This window comes from Alnus glutinosa, chromosome 1, assembly GCF_958979055.1.
Source record: "Alnus glutinosa chromosome 1, dhAlnGlut1.1, whole genome shotgun sequence".
In the NCBI taxonomy this organism is placed as follows: Eukaryota; Viridiplantae; Streptophyta; class Magnoliopsida; order Fagales; family Betulaceae; genus Alnus; species Alnus glutinosa.
The window spans coordinates 15,552,143-15,572,918 of record NC_084886.1 but is presented as its reverse complement, the minus strand read 5'-3'; the positions used below and the strand labels follow the sequence as shown (position 1 = coordinate 15,572,918).

The window sequence follows — 20,776 nt, the reverse complement described above, 5'->3', positions numbered from 1 at the left end:
GCATGTAGTGAAAAATGATATTTTTATATCTTGAATAATGATTCAATGCCACCTAAATATACAACTTTTCACCACCTTGCTTATGTGGCAAGGTGGTCCCCCACAACTTTTTGAGTTTTTTATTTTTTTTTAAATAAATTAAAGTGGGGGACCACCTTGCCACATAGACAAGGTGGTGAAAAGTTGTATATTTAGGTAGTAGTAAATCACTATTCTTTATATCTTTGTATATATTTTTTTCATTTCATTTTTAAATTTATTTTTGAATTAATAGGATTATATTAAACCTCACAAATTTAATAATAAATTTAAAACTTAAATATATGTAAATATGAAAAACAATATATATATATATATATATATATATATATATATATATATATATATATATATATATATATATATATATATTTTTTTTCCAATAAATACGTACTTCTTTACCAACTTCGGATTCGAATTCCGATTCGCTGACTTACTTTCAAAAGGCCGATCAGACAATTGGGAGAAACAATTGACGAGAATTGATATCCATTAACCATACAATCAACTTATTTTTTACCGTATAAAAAAAAAAAAAAAAAACTTATATTTTACCGTACTGCAGAGAATCTCACTCTATTGTTGCATGTAAATAAATATATATAAAGCTTTTGTATTTTTTACCAGCTGATTTCGTCAAGGAGTACTGTACACTGTCTTCTCCTTTTTCTACCCTTTCAGACTCCTGAAGCTGGTTTACTATATTCTCTTTGAGTAATGATACATATTATCTCCTTTTCTTCTTTTTGTCTCTTTAAAATTGATTTGACTCTTAAAATCACTATTAGATCAAAACTCAAGAGTAATATATCAAAAATTCAATGGTGATTTAAAGAGCCACATCAATTTAAAGAGGATAAAAAGAAGACAAGGGAATGATGTGTAGCATTACTCATTTTCTTTTTTCTACTTTTGAGGCTCTAGTAGACCCTTATCTTTTCTTTTCTTTTTTTGGGCAAAAAAGGCATCGATTTGTCACATTTATGTGGTCACAGGCTCGCGTGCAGGTGGCCATTGTTGTGACTTCAGGGAACAGCTCTATAGGGCTATGAAAAATGTTGTTGCACAATTCAATATATATTGAATGCATGTTGAAACGGGGCCATATGTATGAATTGAGTTTCGCAGTAAACACATTCCTACAATTATACCATTTACGGTCAACTTTTCAGACTTGTTTTCTCACGTGATAGTCGTACAATAATTGTGTGCAATTGAATAATATAATTGCCCACATTCTACATCTATAATTATCTAAACGACGAACAAAACTTTTCTTATAATTGTGTCTACATCTATCTAAACAACGAACAAAACTACAGCTGGTAGAGAAGTTGAATTCACATCACGTGAGTAATGACGAAAGGTACGATCGATGTTCTCATGTTTCTGCTCAAATAAAGGTGATTCTTGTTGTTATAATAATCATTAAGTCCACAGCTAGCTAGCAGAGATAGCCATGGACCATATGTCCCCAATATTTTATTACCCACTTTATCTATAATCCTACACATCAATTTAATGCTTTCACAAGCAAGGCATAAGAACGTGCTACACGTACAAAAATCTGTGATATTTTTCACCCTCATAAATTTAAAGAAAAAAATAAAAATAAAACGTGTTACACATGAACTAACTGACCAAACCCATCTACTTAAATTAAAGGTAATAAATGCGCTTTCTTTTTTCTTTTTTTTCTTTTTTTTTAATATGTGGTAAAGGCCTAAATTAAACGGTTTAAAAAATATTGCATGTAATAAATACCGTTTACCTAAATACCGACTTGCACCTTTTGTCTCTCTCTCTGTTTTTTTTTTTTCTTTTTTTTTTTCTTTTTTTTTCTCTTTTTTACTTAGATTAAACACACATCTAGTTCTTAAGTTTTGAAAACTTTTTCTTAAATTTAATTCGTATCATAAATGATACCTCAATTTTTTAAAAAAACCTAATTAGTACCTTGATTAATTTATCCGTCTAAAAACTAACAGTCTGCCACGTCACTACCACTTAGCAACACTAGGAATGTGACACCTGTTCAGTCAAACATGTCAGCATCCACTTAATTTTTAAATTATCCAAACACATCCACATCACACACCTACATCATTTTGTTTATCTTGGAGGAAAAATATTTTCTACAATTTAAGAAACTGTAACTCAAATATTTCAAACTAAAAATTGAAATAATTGTTCATTTAAAAAAGAAATAAAAAAAAATTGCCGAAGAGAAAATGACGGAAGAACACTAATCCCTAAACTCCCTCCTGAACTCTCTCCCATCGAATCCATAGAACCGGCAGACTCCCTCTCGACTCTCTCTCGATTTCTCTCCCGGACTCTCTCCCAAACACGATCAAACGAAGCCGGCCGGTGTTTTTGGAGTTGCAGACGTGCCGAATTCCTCCATTAAGTGGTGAACGGAAGTTGGATGACTTGCCTAACTCAGACATAATTATAGTCGAAAGTTGGATGACTTGCATATTCGGAGATGGCCTCTTGTTGTACACAAGATTCCAAAGGGAATGAAGTTTTCTGTGGTGTAGAGAAGGTCGGTTCTTAGGCCCAAAAAATTTCTAAAATTTGTAATTTTTTAATTTTTTTTCTTAACCTTTTTTGATTTTTTTTTTTTTTTTTTTTTTTTTTTAAAAAAAAATTGCTTCGTTTGAAGATTTAGACAATTTTTTTGTTTGTTATCTGTTTTGTGTTCTTCGTTCCTTGAAGTCATCATCTGGATCGTCCTCGGTGGGCCGTGTTGACATATCCTATTTCTGTTTCTACAATTTACCTACACCATTGAAGATCTCGTAGACAATGGAAAACCCTAAAAGAAAATTTTGAGGTTGCACTACTTACAACTCAAAAGTATTTTGTTATTATTATAGATAGTTTGAGTGAGTTTTTGCTGACTGAATGCTATACTTTAACATACAGACAAAAGCTGCATGCAAATTTTTCAAATGGCTAAACAAGCCAACTTGTGCAAGAGGTGTGGAGGTCTTAAATGAGATTACCAAGAAGCTTAACGAAGTGGAGGATGCAAATGAGACTTTGATAGCAAGGATTAAAGATTTGGAGAATAAAAAAGTCAGTTGCATGAAAAAGGTTAGGCAATTACAGAAGGGGATAATAAATAAATGGAAATGATCAGGTGTCTAGTGAAGGAAAATGTCAATTATAGGGCAAGAGATAAATTTTTTATGTATGTTTTGTTCTTGTAATGGCTAACCATTCTGTTGATTGTTTGTGTTGCACTTATGAAATGAAATGTAGTTTGAGATATGAATTGTAGATTATGTAGTTTGGATAAGTATTTTGTATGCATATGACAGTATGGGAAGTATGCAAGTTTTATAGATGGAGCTATTGGTTTGAATGGATTCCCATGTATCATATTTGATACCTAATTTTTGTCAAATTATCACAATAGGTACATAGGGTTTTGAAACATATCACAAATAGTACCTTAATATGTATTAGTCTACAAAATGTTCCTAAATGCACTAATTTGTCAACAAATATACATTCGTGCTCAAATTTTGGTCACTTCATACATGTCCCAATTTATTCCATTATTTTTTAAACGGTATCATATATGGTACCTCATGTTTGAATATATATCCCATGGGGTACCTCAGTTTGATATATGTATCACAGATAGTACCTTATAGGGTACCTTAATATGTTTTTAATATGTTATGTAAAAAAATATCCATTCATGCATAAATTTGTCAACCTTTGCCCCTTCATTCACTAATTTTCGATTACCCCAATTTGTTCCATTACTTTCTAAATGTTATCACAACTGGAACTTAAGTTTTTAATTTATATTATAATTAGTATCTCAGTTTTCCATATATATATATATATATATCACAGATGTTATCTTAATATGGTTTTTAATATAGTATGTCAAAAAATATCCCTTCATGTACAAATTTGTTAACCTTTGTCAACCTTTACCCCTTCATTCACCGATTTTCGGTTACCCCAATTTTTTTTCCATTACTTTCTAAATGGTATAACAACTAGTACATAAGTTTTTAATTTATATCATAGGCAATACCTCAGTTTTCCATATATATCACAGATTATATCTTAATATGATTTTTAATATGGTATGTTAAAAAATATCCATTTATGCACAAATTTGTCAGCCTTTGTCAACTTTTGCCCCTTCATTCACTGATTTTCAGTTACCTCAATTTGTTCTATTACTTTCTAAATGGTATCACAACTGGTACCTAAGTTTTTAATTTATATCATAAGCAGTATCTCAGTTTTAGATATGTATCACAAATGATACTTAAGTTTTTGTAGTTGTATCATAAGTAGTACCCCCCCGCCTGTATTTTGGGTATGACTTGCCTGTATATTGGGTGTAACCTGTCTGTACATCCAATAATCAAACATATACAAATATGTACATCAACAGTTGGACCAAGAACCATGTCCATGTATCTCTGTTCTTGTTTCTGCATATCGCATATGCAATAGGGTATATGTCATCATTACCGTCACGGCCGATGGTGACATGCAATTGCCCACCCCATTTGGTCTGAATGAAACAGGCATCAACACATATCATCAGCCTGCATCTTGCCAAGAATCCTTCTTTACATGCCGCCAAAGAAACATACATCCTTTAGAAGAACACTCCGTCCCTTTTGATGTAAGCCAAGCTATCGGGATTCCACTTTTGCAGTGCACTGCAATACTCTTGGGTGTGACAATATTATGAACCATCTCTTCCGCCGAGGATATCAATTACCATCATCTTTTCACAATGGCAACTCAACATTGTCATCTCCACATTGTAATCCTAGCGTATCATTTCCCTTAACGCCCTAGCCTTAAAGTCTCTTTGGTCACAAAAAATCCCTAGATATCGATTTGTAGCCCACCTTATAGTTGCCTTCTTGTTGTAGTAATCGTTGTCATAGTTATGCTCATCATAGATAGTCTTGATCTGAAAATACGTTCTGCACGAAGTCCAAGAAGCATGTATTTTTCAGTAGCATAACGATTTGCAGTGGGCGGTTACCTGTTTTTTGTCGTTGTGCACATACTTGTAATCGAATTTATTTTGCACTACGAATAATTGCAATGCTTAAATTCTTTCAGGTTCGTAAACTTCAACCCTACACTCAATTCTACTTTCTGACTCTAGTCCCCTTTTTTCTTCCACTCGGGATATAATTTCTTACGCTTTACAAGTGACCCTTCATTGTCTTCTTCGCCACTATCTAGACTGCCGAAGTACTCACTGTCATATGAAACCGCATCAAGGTCATTTGCTACATCAACTCCAATTCCTACTTTGGAATCTCTATCCCACGTCTGAAACTAAGTACTTATATCATTCTTGGGTTCGCATAGAACATCATTTTCCTTCTCTACAAATATGTCATCCTCATCGCCATCTGTCAACTCAAAATTACTTAACTCAATGTCCTCCTCCTCCTCCTCATCCCTCTGTTTCCTTAGCCATTCGAGTGTCTATTTCCTTGGCTATTGCACTGTTGGCTGTTAGGGTGGCTGCTGGGGTGGCTGTTGCACTATTGGCTCTTAGGGTGGCTCTTGCACTGCTAGCTCCTGGGGTGGCTCTTATGACAAATTCTCCTCTGCATAGTTTATCTCAACTTCTGCAGGAGACTGGGTTAAAAGCAGAACAAGATTTACCACTTCAATAGGAACAAGTTCTTCATGATCCACAAAAATGTACAGCTTCTTCTTGTCACTATTCAACAATCATTTTTTCAGAGTAATGAAATCACAATCTTTGGTAAAACCGTGTATCTGCTCGTTGGTATCATCATCAAAATTGTAATACATTTTGGGTATGTTATTGTATTCATATTTCAGATAGCACTCCAAAATGTTGGTCAAATTTTCAAAATTGAATTGGAATGTATCTATACCGACTATTGCCAGAATGTCTCTGCCAAGATAGGTCATCCTGTGTCCAGATAGTGACCCATAATGGTAAACAAGTAGGCTCAAGTGTTGAATCCGACATATTCTGTACCTTGTGAATTAAACAAAAAATAATCGTCAAACTCTAGTAATAAAAACTATAAAATTAACTACCAAAGAGATGGGCAAAAAAAGTATGTAAAATGTAAAAAACAAGTAGGACCCTCTAACAAAAGGAGTGGGGCATGATATGATCATGGGGGTAAGGTTGTATCAATCATCTAGGAGTATGTTTAGGTAGAACCCTCCAACAAACCAATATTATGGTAATGAATTGCAGGAGTATGTTTAGGAAAAATTAGTTGTGAACATTCTTATTATCCAAAACTGAATGGCAGACCATAAGTGTCGAGAATTAATCTCGAGACTTAATTAATTAGTACAACTAAGTAAGGAAGAAAGGTTGTGACATTAGCTATAGTCAGGTAAGTCATTAGTCAGGTTCTAAGAGTTGCACGTCTAAGGTATTGCAGGGGATTTGAATCCTAAGTTACTGCATAATGTGATTAAGGTTACAAATATACGTGATTTAAGTACCATATTATGCCATTATTATATGATATAAAACAACATCTGAAACAATTGAGTTGTTGCACATTTGAGTTATATAACTATTTAATCAATACAGAGTGATATTTTCCTAAATTAGAAGGCATATGAGTGCATACACTAGCACATACCACTTTTGTTTATTTGGTATTTTCTTTGTCACTTTCTTTCTTTCTTTCTTTCTTTTCTTTCCTTTTCCTTTTTTCTTTTCTTTTCTGGCCAAAGAGTAAAATAACTTTTTGGAAACCTATGATAACAAGTAGACTTTTGCAAGTACAATATACACAAAAACAAAAGGAATTCTGTTAAGAAATAAGAAAAAGAAAAAAATCCTGCCACTACGATTATCGTTTTCAATCACAAATATTGGTTACTTAATAGGTTGCCAGTTTTATCAATTCTTGATGTGTTTTAGGTTTAACCTGTTGTCTCTCATTACTTATAGGAACTATAGATTATCACATCAGATTGTCACATAGGAACTATACATGATCATTCTGATGAATATTCACAGTTTCAGAATTTCCACTAAAGTACCCAAAAAAAAAAAAAAAAAAACCAAAAGAAAAGAAAACAATAATATAATGCATTTCAATTGTGATTCTGGTTTTTTGTCATCTGAAACAAGCATCACAACATATTTTATCCAATACAAACTAGCTGTACCAAGCTCAACATGAAAATGCAAAAGGATAATCAATGAGACTCTATCTTTGAAGTTGGATAAACCTCACAGTACTCAAGGCCCTAATTGCTATAAAGATTGTGGGAATTCTCCTTATTTACATCGTAACTCTCTGAAGTGGTTACGAATTCAACATTAGGGTTCAAACCAATCCATAATGTTCTCAATCTCTTCTCTGTGCATTTTATTCATTGTCTACCGGTATCTCAAGTTATGTAATCTTTCCCAGTTTATTGTTCTTTAATGTGTATTTTTAGTTTTTACCAAGTTAAGCATGTTTTGATGTGCACAGTTGGTGAACATATTATGGATTAGATCTTTTATCATGTTTTTTTTTTTTTGAACGGGAGATCTTTTATCATGTTTTGACACTTAGTTGCATGGCGAAACTAATTTAATGAAGGTGCTTTTTGTACTTTATTGTTCCATTTTGCCCATTTTTCTTATGCAACACGCATGGAATTATTCACCACTACCCAATCAGTTGGGACCCTCTCTCTGAATGTGCAACCACAAAAACAGTAAACAGATAAAGACAAAGACATGCAATAAAGTAATACACAGCAAAATGCAATGTGCTGGACAACAACCCAACCAAATTGGTTGTTGGTTTTCTTTACCCAACAAACAACAAAAACAACGTGATGATGGTTAGGCCCTACCCAACTTTATACTACTCATAACAACCGAAAGTTTCGGTTTTTATAACATCATCACTGTGCCCAACAACCGACAAGCATTTTTTTCAAAAACCAAAACAAAAATTCAACCGACAATCACAATACACAACCCATATAAATAGCACAAAACAAACTTCTAATAAATCCTCTAAAAAATAAAAATGGGCAAAATATACTTTTGAATGTTGTTGGTCGGAATGGGCCGATTTGATAAGCGAAATCCCTTTTCTTATACGTCCGGCCAAGGTTAGATGTGAAATCGGCGAAAAGACCGCAAGTTATGGAACACCGATCGGCCAGTTCTGTGGAGTCGATGGAAGAGAGTTCGGGAGGGAGTCGGCCGGTTCTGTGGATTTGATGGGAGAGAGTTAGGGAGGGAGTTTAGGGATTAGGGTTCTTTCGTCCTCTTTTCTTCGGCAATTTCTTTTTGATTTATTTTTGAAATGAATGATGATTCTTTTCTACTTTCAATTTTTTGTTTGAAATATTTGAATATTTGAGTTTCAATTTTTTAAATTGCAGAAAATATTTTCCCCCCAAAATAAACAAATGACGTGGGTGTGTGATGTAGAGGTGATTGGGTGATTTGGAAATTAAGTGGATGCTAACAAGTTGATTGGACAAGTGTTGACTTCCTAGTGGTGCTAAGAGTCAGTGACGGGGCGGGTCGTTAATTTTTGGACGGAAAAGTTAACCGAAGTACTAATTCGTTCATTTCTCAAAACTGAGGTATTATCTGTGATTCAATTTGAAACTAATAAAATAAAAAATAAAATTTCTAACATTTATAGACTAAAAAGGTTTTTAGCACTTTTTTTTAGTTCACGTTAAGCCAAACAATTGACATGTGTCTTATATGTTTGTTTTTTAATTATTATTTAAAAATTAAAAAACAATTAAAACATTAAAAAATAAAATAAAAAATTAGGAGACGCACACAACTAAACCATGCCATCAATCCATCAAAACACTAATAATTGATATCCCAAGCTTCATCATACAATCAACTTTATTTTTTTACCGACGGTGGCTCTGTTTTGTGTTGAGTGTTTTCTGTGCTGATTGTATATTCCCTTGTTGTCTGTGTGGCTCACAGTGTCTTTGTAGTGCACAAATATTTACTGGACTTATTTGTAGTGTGGAGCTTTAAGGGATGTTCATGTAATATTTGTGTATTGTTTAGACAACTATTTTGTCAGATTTGTTTCTGACTTTGGATGTAGGGGTGTCTTGTACCCTTCATTCTATCTCTGTATTGCCTCATGGCTTTATGTAATGAAAGGAAACATGTTTTTTTGTTAAAAAAAAAAAAAGAAAAAAGAAAAAAAGAAAAGAAAAAAAACTTTATTTTTTTACTGTACTGTAAATGTTGAAGGTAATGGATTCTCACACTTTTGTTGCATGTAAATAAATATAGAAAGCTTCTTTTTATTTATTTATTTATTTTTTTTACCAGCTGATTTCGTCAAGGACTGTACAGTACTCTCCTCTCTTTTTTTCTATCCGTTCAGACCATTGAAGCTAGTCCACATATTCCTTAACTTAAAGGATCTACTTTTCAGACTATAAATAGACCCTGACAACTGCCAACTGCCAACTGCCAAATGCCAAATGCCTTTTTTTTTTTTTCTTTTTTTCTTTTTTTTCTTTTTTTGGCCAAAAAAAGGCTTCGATTTGGGTGGTCACGGGCTCGCGTGCAGGTGGCCATTGTTGTGACTCGAGGGAACAGCTCTATACGGGCTATACGGCTATACGGCTATACCATTTACGATCAACTTTTCTACCGATCGACTTATGTACATCCTCCGTAAAGACTAAAGAGTGAAGACTTGGGGTTTTTAACGCGCACGCGCGTGATAGTACAATAGTTGTGTAGTTGAATAATTGTCCACATTCTACCTCTATAAATATATTATTTATGTAAACGACGTACAAAACTTGTCTTTATGTATATATGAAATTATGGTGTTATATGAAATAAAGAGCCTGTTTGATAATTCATCCTAATATTTCTAATTCTCATTTTACTTCTCTTAAAAAAATTAAATAAAAAATATTTTAATTTTTTTATACTTTTAACACCACATCAATAATTTTTTATTATTATTAAAATAAAAAAATTCACTATAAAATAAAACTTTTTTACTTTTTTATAAAATATTTTTAAATTTTATATCACATCAATCATTTCATACTACTATTTAAATAAATATTTCAACTCCCATTTCCTTACCAAACAACTTTAATGTGAAAAAAACTAGTGGTAGAGAAGATGAATTATGTCACATCAATAATGATGAAACGTCAATGTTATTACGTTTCTGCTTAAATATCTGTGCCCATCCTTGAAATTTTTGGCCAAAAATAAAAGGTGATTATTGTTGTTATAATAATCATCAAGTCCACATACAGCAGGGATATAGCCATGGACCATATGTCCCCAATATTTTATTACCCACTTTACCTACAATCCTACACGTCAATTTAATGCTTTCACAAGCAAGGCATAAGAACGTGCTACACTTACAAAAATCTGTGATATTTTTCACCCTTATAAATTTAAAGAAAAAAATAAAATAAAACGTGTAACACGTGAACTAACCGACCAAACCCATCTACTTAAATTAAAGGTACTAAATGCTTCTTCTTCTTCTTCTTTTCCTCCTCTTTTTTATTTTTATCTTTTATTTATTTTTTTTAAAAAAAAATTGTTTTTTAATAAGTGATAAGGGCCTAAATCAAACAAATTTTTTGAGTTTAAAAAATATTACAAATGACACATGTCATTTACCTAAATACCGACTTGGAGAGTTCAAGTCGAATTCAAAGCAATTGAATGGAGAAAAAAAAAAAGAAACGAAGCAAAAATCTCCCTAAATCTTGGCCACAGCCCAATAAGCCACTTCACCAAGCACCAAGCATGTCGTTTGGCTTGTTGATAACGATCTAATTAATGCTTGAGAACTTATTGTAAGATTATGTCAACTGGTCATGGTAATTAGTATTTTTCTGAGTGATGTTGTAGACTTTGAATCCTGATATTGTGATAATAATTAGTAAATGTTTTGGTTGTATTAAATTTGGTAAGTTTAGGACCTTTTGGTTATGCGAAATTTTTTTCACTATCATCTCAAAGTCATATCTCATTATATTTACTTTCTTTTTTATTTTTTAATTTTTTTTTCATTGGGTAATCCAAATTCTAATTACTCTATGACACAATGACCCTTTATGGTTGATAATCGTAAATTGTAAAAAGTAAAACCTTAATTTATTTAAGCTTATATATAGTAATAACCGTATTATTGTATATAGATTTATATAGTAATTCAAAACGCTTATTAACTCATATGAGGATAGCAAATAATAACCGCAATAACTGCGCGAATGTAGATAATAATCACATGATATGAATGCTTAAAAGTGATAACCGCATTATGCAGATACGGATTCAGATATTGCTAATAATTATACTCGCATCCATATTTTCACCCCTAATTTTATGAAGGACAATTGGAGAGGAGTGACACTATTGGAAGGTGAGAGTGAATGAGGTTTATACCCTATTAATTTGTAACAGAATTCTTCTCATCAAAGTCGTGCTATTGCTGCATTTTTAGAAGTCAAACCTTCATTTCAAATATTGCATTCAAGATTGGGTCATTCAGCTCATCCTTTAGTGTCTCGATTGTTTAATAAACATTCCCTTCATGTTAGTAGTAATTTACATAAGGAGAAAGTTGGTGAGCCCGAAGTTTATATTTGTTGTCTTAAATTCGAAACTTTAGTGAGAAATTGGTTTTCTCGAATTAAGAATCTTCAATCATATGGCAGAAGTAAATATATGTCCAAAAAAAAAAAAAAAATGAAATCCTATCTAGATTTCAATGGGATACATATGGATCATATGGTTACAAGTCCTCATGCACCCCAACAAAATGGGGTCATAGAGACAAAAATATAGACATGTAATTTGTTCGATCGAGCCTTTGACATTTTCATCTGAAAACGAATTAGTGTCCAATGAAAAAAGTCAAAGCTTTTTATGACATTCGGGATCACACTCCACAAAGTATGTTTTAAGAGTTGTTCACGTGATCGGAGCGACACTGTTGCACTCCAACAATTCTTCTCTTAATGTGACGCTCCTCAACTCGAACCTATAACCTTGGTTTTGATACTATTTGTTGGATCAGACATTTGACCATCTCATCTGAAAATTAGTTAGTGTACACTGAAAAAAGCCAAGGCCTTTGATGGTATTCAGAATTACACATTGCAACGTATGTTTTAAGAGCCGTTCACGTGAGTAGAACGACATGAGTACAATCCAACATAATGCAAATGAGACTCTCTCTCTCTAGCACATGCAAATTTACTGGCTTGTTTTTGGGTCAATGTATTCCTCATTGACATTTATCTTACTTATAGACTCCCAACTCCAATCCTAAACAATGATATTCATTATTTCAAATTATTTGGGATTAATCTAAACCCAATTATCCTCATAAGCTTATGTTTAGGAGCAAACACGTACAGTCTATAGCTCTAAGAATAAATTTTTGGGAAATGAAGGATCACACCTTCCACATATTGTAGCCCAATCAAGCATGAAGGCTGAATACTGAGCAATATTGTCCTTAACTACATGCAAGCTAGCATTATATTTATGTCCCATGAATCATGACGAAAGATGGATGTTGTCATGTATGTGCTTAAATTATCTTAATTAATGATTATTGTTAATCTAACCATTAAGTCCACATTATCTATAACCCTGCACATCTTCAGACTTCTTGGATTTTGGATTTGTAAGACAAAAGATGAATTGACATCTCTGGAATTTTCTTATCCAATGAAAAAGTAGTAACGGTACGGTGGAATTTAATATGTTTCCACAATCACGGCATAAGAACGTGCCACATGTACGAAAAATATGTGTGTGATATTTTTCGCCATTTTAGATTCAAACACAAAAAACAAAACGTGCAACATGCCAAGGAACCCGTCCAAACCTATCTACTTGACTCTTTAATCAAACTTTAAAAACTTCTTTCCAATCTTGACGGTCAGTCATTCACGAGAAATGCTCTTGCACAAGATGTGTATAACCGTAGATATATGCGATGGAATTTACGTAGAGCTCACATGAATTTCATTTTATATGTTTACAGTTGTGTACATATTATGCACAATTGTTATATAGAGGTGACTTACCATGCACTACAACATTCTTATCTTCTTTACATATATTATTGGCACCGATGACAACATTTTTTTGAAATGTTGTTTTTTTATTTTTATTTTTAAATATAAATATTAACAATTAAATTTAAACATAAAATACTCATAATTATTTTAACTTTTATATTATATTAAAAAATCTGATTAATAAAAAACAAAAAATACTATAGACCCTCTAAAAAAATCTCTTACATATCTCATTTTTAAATTTACTCTTAGATTTATGAGAGTCAGTAAATTCAATAATAAATTTCAAATTTGATTGTATGAAAATGTTTAAAAAAAAAATTAAAAATGTGTATACTTATCATTTCTCTCCCATAAATTGGCATTCTAGGCAAAGGAATCCTGTGTTTCGCTTTGACGGCATAATTTTGTATACGTGTCATTAACAAACATGTATTTATAGCATTAGCTGCATTTCTTTTTAAACTTTTTCTCGAATTAGAAAACTCACTCACTTTTTATTTTTCTATTTAAATGCATCAAACGATAGCGCAAAAAAAAAAATATTAAATATTATTTCAAATAAATATAAAAGAAAAATGAGAGAAGAAAAAAAATTATTTTTGTATTAAAATAATGTTAATAGAACTATTTTTATTTCCCCACATATAGGGTACCAATGACTTTTAGTTTTCTTAACATTTCTTTAATTTAAAAAATAATAATAAAATCTGATTTAATTAATAGATTTTTTTAAAAAAATATTTTTTCAATTTAAAAAAGAGTATAAAATTTACAGAATATACTGTCAATAGAATATACTGTCATTGCGTGACTTGAAATCTTGAATCAAAGGGTTCCATTATCCGAACACTTCTGAAAAAGCTCTGCCCAAAAAAAAAAAACAGAAAAGTAAAAAACAAAAAAGGGTAAGGGTTAGATAACACGTGGTTAAAATCGTTATCCAAACTTATCCACAAAGATATCTTGTAACCTAACTAGATGGACCACGCGTATAATGTACACATACGTACGTACAGAGAGTGGTGAATGTGGACAGGAAAGAGTACGTACTTTACCCGAGTCTTGGCTTCTCATCCTTATTACCAATCTACCATTTACCGCTCTTGTGGCTATATAAAGAGGACAACCCCAGCAGGTTGCACCACAACATAAACCCAAAGAGCTTCAAACCCTTCTCTTTTTCTTTGTGTGTGTGTAACACAAACATGGCTAGCAATGTGGTGTTGGCTTCTTCACAGCAACCCAAGAAGGGTGACCTGAGCTTGTTCGCCTCGTCGGACCTCGAGATCATGAATCAAATATATGCTACCCACATCCACAATGATGAAAAGTTTGATGTTGAATCTCTTTTCATCGTCGTCGAGAACATCCTTAAGCGTGCCACCCAGATCGTTGATAGTGTTGTGCTGGTATGGTAACACATTTCTTGATCTTTTGAAGATAGAAAGTACTTGTTATTTTTGGTCCATAACGAAAGCAGAATTTAATCTAGTTAATTGGAAAAGTTATAAAGACTAAAACAGCTTTTTGCACATTTATTCAAGATTAGGACATGTAGATCATGAAATGGACTCATTTTTAGTCTGCTAATTACTCGCACGTGACTCCCTGCAGGGTACCCCAGCAACAGTGGAACACTTGGAGGAGAAGACCCCCAAAGCAGGTTTTAGCCCACCCTTGTGTACGCTGAAGAGCATTTCCTGTGAGGTAATAATAAAGCATGATCATTTTTCTTTTTCTTTTCTTTTTTCCTTTCCCGAAAATTAAAGCTAGCACCTTTTGGTTCTATTTAATTAATATTATAAAAAATGTCAATAATATTAAAAAAATAAAATATGTAATATCAGATGCAATGCAAGGCTCCGGGAGAAGAAACTGCTTACAAAACAACACTGTCGATACTTAACAAGCTATCGAACTACTCGTGGGATACAAAGGCAGTGCTGACTCTTGCGGCTTTTGCTTTGGACTATGGCGAGTTCTGGTTGCTTGCCCAAAGCCAGTCAACGGACCAACTCGCCAAATCTGTGGGAACCCTGAGGAGGGTATCCGTCCTCTTAAAACGCCCAACCCTGCAGAAACACAGGCAGGCACTCATTGAACTTAACACTGTCATCAAATCCACTCTAGAAGTGATTGAATGCATCTTTGAGCTGGAGAAGCTGTCGAATTATGACACGAAGGATGTCCCAGCACTGTCAACCGGCATGGACCATATCCCAGTTGATGTTTTCTGGGCTATTGTGACTGTTGTTGCGAGCACCACTCAGCTCTGTTGCCTCACAAGCGACGAGTAAGTTCTTTCTTCTTTCTTTTTTTACTACGTTGAGAAACAAAAACTAGACGAGTATTTTTAGAAAGAAAGAAAGAAAAAAAAAAAAAAAGAAAAAAAAAAAGAAAAAAAAAAGGTCTTATTTTTAAACTTTTCTGAAAACGCATTCAAGAGCTAGTGGAAAAAGTTGAAAAAATAAATTTTTATTTTTTTTATTTTTATGAAATAGATATATTTTTATGACTTGCAATTTGGGTTGGTTGGTTGAGTTCTGGTCAATCCATCAACCTGTTAAGATTCAATCGAAATACGACCTTTGAGTAAGTAGACACGACTTATTTGACTTGTTTAGACAAAACATATCAAATCCATCTCCGGACGTTTGACACAAACACGACTTGCTTAACATGTTTGGCCTGTTTCAATTTGTATTTATTTTATTAAAAAATATATTTATAATTTCATAAACGGGACCTGCCAATGTTAAACTTTAACCCTAATACTGTGTCAGGTTTGTGTAAAAAATTGTTAATTTTAAATTCATGTATTAAAAGTTTTTTTAAGTTTTTTCTAATGCAATCTCAAACTGCTCTTAATATATCACAATCTTAATTGGGTTTTCTAACATGATGGTAGTTATTTAATTCAGAAATTAAGTAGGTTTATCGTACTTCTTGTTATTGTTAATTCGTGGTAGTATAAAAATAAGGAAATAATTCATTCACCATCTCACTAGCGTTAAAATTGACCATGGTTGGCCACTACTTGGACTTGGCACGATTTTTCAGTGACAAGAAGCAGGAACTCTCCCAGTTTTCTCAGAAACTCAACGTCATCCTCACCAAACTCAAGAGGCAGATTACAATTTGCAGGCAACAAGTAGGTCAGTTTCATTTTGCCCATTAATTTGAAATCATGATGCAAGTTAATTTGCAGATTCAATTAGTTCATTGCCTTAATTAAGATAAACTGGATTACTCTAATGGTGAGATGAAATATTGGTTTACTGCAGAGGAGACAGAGGCTTACTGGAAGCTCACGAAGCTTTTTCGTACCCCTACGGAGATCATGGAGATAATTAAGGGATTGATTTATTCCAAGGACAACGTGCAGCCCAGCTTGATTGATGGTTCTCCCAAAAAACCGGTGTGTATGGTTTAATTTGATTAGATATTGTTTGTAAATTAGTACCCTTAATTATATTAATACAACACTTTAAGTAAAACTTCTAAGAAAGAATTGTGAAAATCATTGGAACACTTTTTTTTTTTTTTTAACTGAAAAAGTTAATGGAAATTATGGGAGATTATATTGGGAATTACAAGACATCCAGTTCATATGATCTTGTGGAGCAGATGCACTTCGTGTATGTAAATGTGGTGAGGGCCAGAGATCTTCCTGCAATGGACTTCAACGGAAGCCTTGATCCATACGTGGAAGTGAAGGTTGGGAACTACAAAGGCACTACGAAACACTTGGTGAAAAACCAACACCCAGAGTGGAAGCAAGTTTTTGCGTTTTCTAGAGAGAGGATTCAAGCGAATTTGCTGGAAGTGACTCTGATGGATAAGGATATAATTACAAAAGATGATTTCGTTGGGAGGGTTACTTTCGATCTCACGAAAGTTCCTCTCCGGGTGTCGCCGGATGGTCCTCTGGCACCTCAGTGGTACAAATTGGTGGACAAGAAGGGAAACAAGATACATGGGGAGGTGATGCTTGCGGTTTGGATGGGAACACAGGCTGATGAGTCGTTTCCAGAGGCATGGCATTCGCATGCTCACAACGTTAGTCATGCAAACATCTCCAATACACCTTCACAGGTTTACTTTTCCCCCAGGCCTTTCCTAAAAACTCAAGTCCCATAATTCCACATTATTCTATATATATTTTGGTCCTTTCATGGCTAGGAATCTTACTACTCATCTTACTACGTATTGATACCTTGCCTGAACAATGTGTAATATGACACAAACAGGTTGACATTGATGTGCTGAAGAGGAAGGACGTGTTACTGTTCATTTCGGGCCTAGACGTAACCGATGAAGACATTTCAATCCTGAGGCCAATTTATGATTCAATAAGGAAGGATGATCAGTACAAGATTGTATGGATCCCAATTGTGGACCAATGGACCGATGACCTGCGAAAGAAGTTTGAGTTCCTACGGTCGAAGATGCCATGGTACGTGGTGCAGTGCTTTTCACCAATAGCAGGCATCCGATTCGTGAAGGAGAATTGGCACTTCAAGGGCAAGCCCTCCGTTGTGGTGTTGAACCCGCAAGGAAAGGTGGAACATGAGAATGCAATCCACATGATCAGAGTATGGGGAATCAAGGCCTTCCCCTTCACCACTGCAATGGAAGAAACTTTGTCCAATGGAAAGGATTGGATTGGCTCCATAGCTACCAACGTTCACCCAAATATTGACAACTGGGTAAATTCACTTCACAAGTCTATTTCTAGCACATTTTGCCAATATATATATATATATATATATATATATATATATATATATATATATATATATATATATATATATATATATATATATATATGTTATTGAGGTTTGAAATTTGTTATTGAATCAGATCAAAGAGCAAAAGTACATCTTTTTCTACGGGGGCAAGGACAAAGAGTGGATCCAACAATTTACCAATAAAGCAACAGCCCTTGCCAATGATGCAACGATAAAGGAAGCAAGGATTTCCATTGAGTTGGTGAGCGTTGGAAAGGGCAGCAAAGGAGAGGACAATCTCGGCATCCTCGGGAGATTTTGGACCGGCATTGAAAGCTTGTTCATTTCCAAGACTCATAGGAAGACCGACGCTGACTCTGTAACGCTAGAAATTCAAAAATTGCTTTCCTACAAGAATGAGAGCGGATGGGCTTTGCTCAGCAAAGGATCGAACGTGGTGCTCAGTGGCCACGGAACAACTATTTTGAAGGTGGTGGAGGAGTTTGACAAATGGAAGAAGTTTGTGCAAGAGAAGGGCTTTGAATTCACATTCAAAGAGTACCACAACAGGGTTCTACACACTGCTCACATCTGCTGCCGCATTGACATCCCAAATACCACTGGAAGAATTCCGGAGAACATGAAATGCCCCGATTGCCCCCGCATCATGGAGACGTATATCAGTTTCAAGTGCTGCCACATTGATGGTGCTGCCAACGGAGTGCATTAAGCGGCCACTTTTCTTCGGACTAGTATTACTAATTAAATAAATAATGTGGTCCACGTGGAAGTTTGTGACCGTATGCTACTACTAATATGAGTTGTGAACTTGTGTTGTGACCCTTAATATTTATGTTTTTGTATGATGTTTTCTGATGATGCCACTAGAAAATGGGAGATTTGCGGTTCTTTGCTTTTGGTTTTCCTTTCTTTTGGTTCATGAAAGGAAATGTTTGTGTATTTGCTTAGTACGGATGTTGAATTGAACTACCAGTGGTATCCTTTTGGTTTTTATATTGAAGGGTATTGTTGTTTTGCACAATATTCTACTACAACCATCTATCCCCTCACTGATTTCGTTATTTAATTTGTTTTGCATCTTTCATGGACTTGAAGGTTTTACCTCACTCTAAAAATTAAACCCAAATTGCTAAAGTAAAATTTTAAGATTAGTCACATTAACTTAACGAATTTCCTCCTTATTTTCCTAAATAATCACTTTTTTTTTTTTAAAAAAAAAAAAAAAAAAAAAAAAAAAAGACAGAAAGGGTTTATCTCTCTGTCCAACACTAAAATTAAGTATTGCGCCATGACAGTCACTACCGCCAATTTATTATGGATTCGAATACTTCTCAACGAAGTTCTTTACATTTCTATTGACACCCTATTGGTTTTGTGGTGTGACATTGATGCCTTGACATTGGCTTCCAATCTAGTCTTCAATTCCTACGGTAAACATATTGAAATTGATTATCACTTTGTTTGGAAAAAAGTGGTAAACAAGAAACTCATGGCTCGTTATGTCAACATGACAAATCAAGTAGCTAACATTTTCAATGAGGCTCTTTCCTCTTCTCTGTGACAGGCTCAAGGCCATTTCTTTGCCCATTTTCTTGTGAAGAGAGGGGAAGGGGGTGTTAGACAACAATCAAGATGTTCAAGTCCAGACTTTGAAGACATTGCTTGATTGAGAGTTGATCGTACGATTATCGAACTCTCAGGTTCTCATCACTGTGAAGAGATCGAATTCCTCTCGGGAACACATGAAAAGCTTAATCGATCAGGCCATACAAGACAAGTCAATTATGCAGAATTATCTTTTCTTTTGTAGTGTGTTGGTACAGTTTCCGGTATGGCCATGACAACACTCCTCTTTGTCAATGATCTCATCTTCCAATTGCTGCAAAACCTGCAAAGTCAAGAGAATACGCTGGGGGTTAGCCGGCGTTCCTCCCTCCGATGCTTAAGTCAGTGTTTGAGCGTATAATGTATTCAAGTGTAATAATATCAGCCTTTTTTTAATACTTGAGATCTAGGCCTATTTATAGGCTGCGTGGTAAGTACCTTTGTTGCTTTGGGGTTTCATCTCCTTCTCCCTTGACTTAGGAGCACTGTCAAAATCCTACCTCAACTTGGAATCCTCCACCTTCCAAACTGGGGCTTTTCCCTTATTAGTCTCAAGGCGAGATTCACAACAACCAGTTCGGGATTGACATTAATCCCAGATTTCTAGGGACGTAGCGCAATTCCGAAATATCCAGGATCGCATGCATCAAATTCCTAGTCCTTTGTGCTTGTCCCAAGATGATACCTTCTCGGGGCTCCCGAATACCCGTCCTTGTAGACTCATATCTGGTGGGCTAGGGTATGACAACCCTTTCTTTTCTTTTTCTTTTTTTTTTTTTTCCTTTTTTTCTCTTTCTTCTTCTTTTTTTTTTTTAAAAAAAAAAAAAATACAAAGTGAATCATCACAGTGGCATGACGAATAGTCACAAAGCCAACACATAGTACACATTTCATAACATGTACCTGATATTCAAAGTCAACATCTATGCAGTGGTATACAACATAAATCTTATAAATCCATCAACTGTTGATAACATCCAAAGAGTCGTACAATAGTCTATATGTTTAAGGCTTAATCAAAATGTAATAATTAATTATCAAAAGAATGGCTATACAAATACGTGCCACACACGACACAAGCTATATACAAATTACTACAAAAGTGGACTATCCAAGTCCAACACATCTACGATTAGGGGTGTAAATGAGATGAGCTACTCGTGAGCTTACTTGAAATTGGCTCGAATAAACTCGACTCGAGGTCGAATCGATTATTAAATGAACTACTCGTGAACACGAAATCAAACTTGATTATTAAATAATGGAAACTCGCATAAACT

The 20,776-nt window shown here is 34.1% G+C and overlaps 1 protein-coding gene across 1 annotated transcript; it reads left to right on the top strand.

Moving 5' to 3' along the window:
- Positions 1–14,285: 14,285 nt before the first annotated feature.
- Positions 14,286–18,884, top strand: LOC133874506 (protein SIEVE ELEMENT OCCLUSION B-like). Its single transcript, XM_062312345.1, has 8 exons — positions 14,286–14,549; positions 14,755–14,847; positions 14,988–15,433; positions 16,201–16,295; positions 16,425–16,558; positions 16,768–17,235; positions 17,391–17,849; positions 18,004–18,884. The coding sequence occupies exons 1-8, from the start codon at positions 14,346–14,348 to the stop codon at positions 18,598–18,600; spliced, it is 2,496 nt and encodes an 831-aa protein (XP_062168329.1). The 5' UTR covers positions 14,286–14,345; the 3' UTR covers positions 18,601–18,884.
- The last annotated feature ends 1,892 nt before the right edge of the window (positions 18,885–20,776 follow it).

Excerpts from the sequence above, each read along its gene's own strand:
- LOC133874506 (XM_062312345.1), top strand. The coding sequence starts at position 14,346 with ATGGCTAGCAATGTGGTGTTGGCTTCTTCACAGCAACCCAAGAAGGGT. Across the intron at positions 14,550-14,754 it reads TCGTTGATAGTGTTGTGCTG|GGTACCCCAGCAACAGTGGA; the intron begins GTATGGTAACAC and ends GACTCCCTGCAG. Across the intron at positions 15,434-16,200 it reads TGTTGCCTCACAAGCGACGA|TGACAAGAAGCAGGAACTCT; the intron begins GTAAGTTCTTTC and ends ACGATTTTTCAG.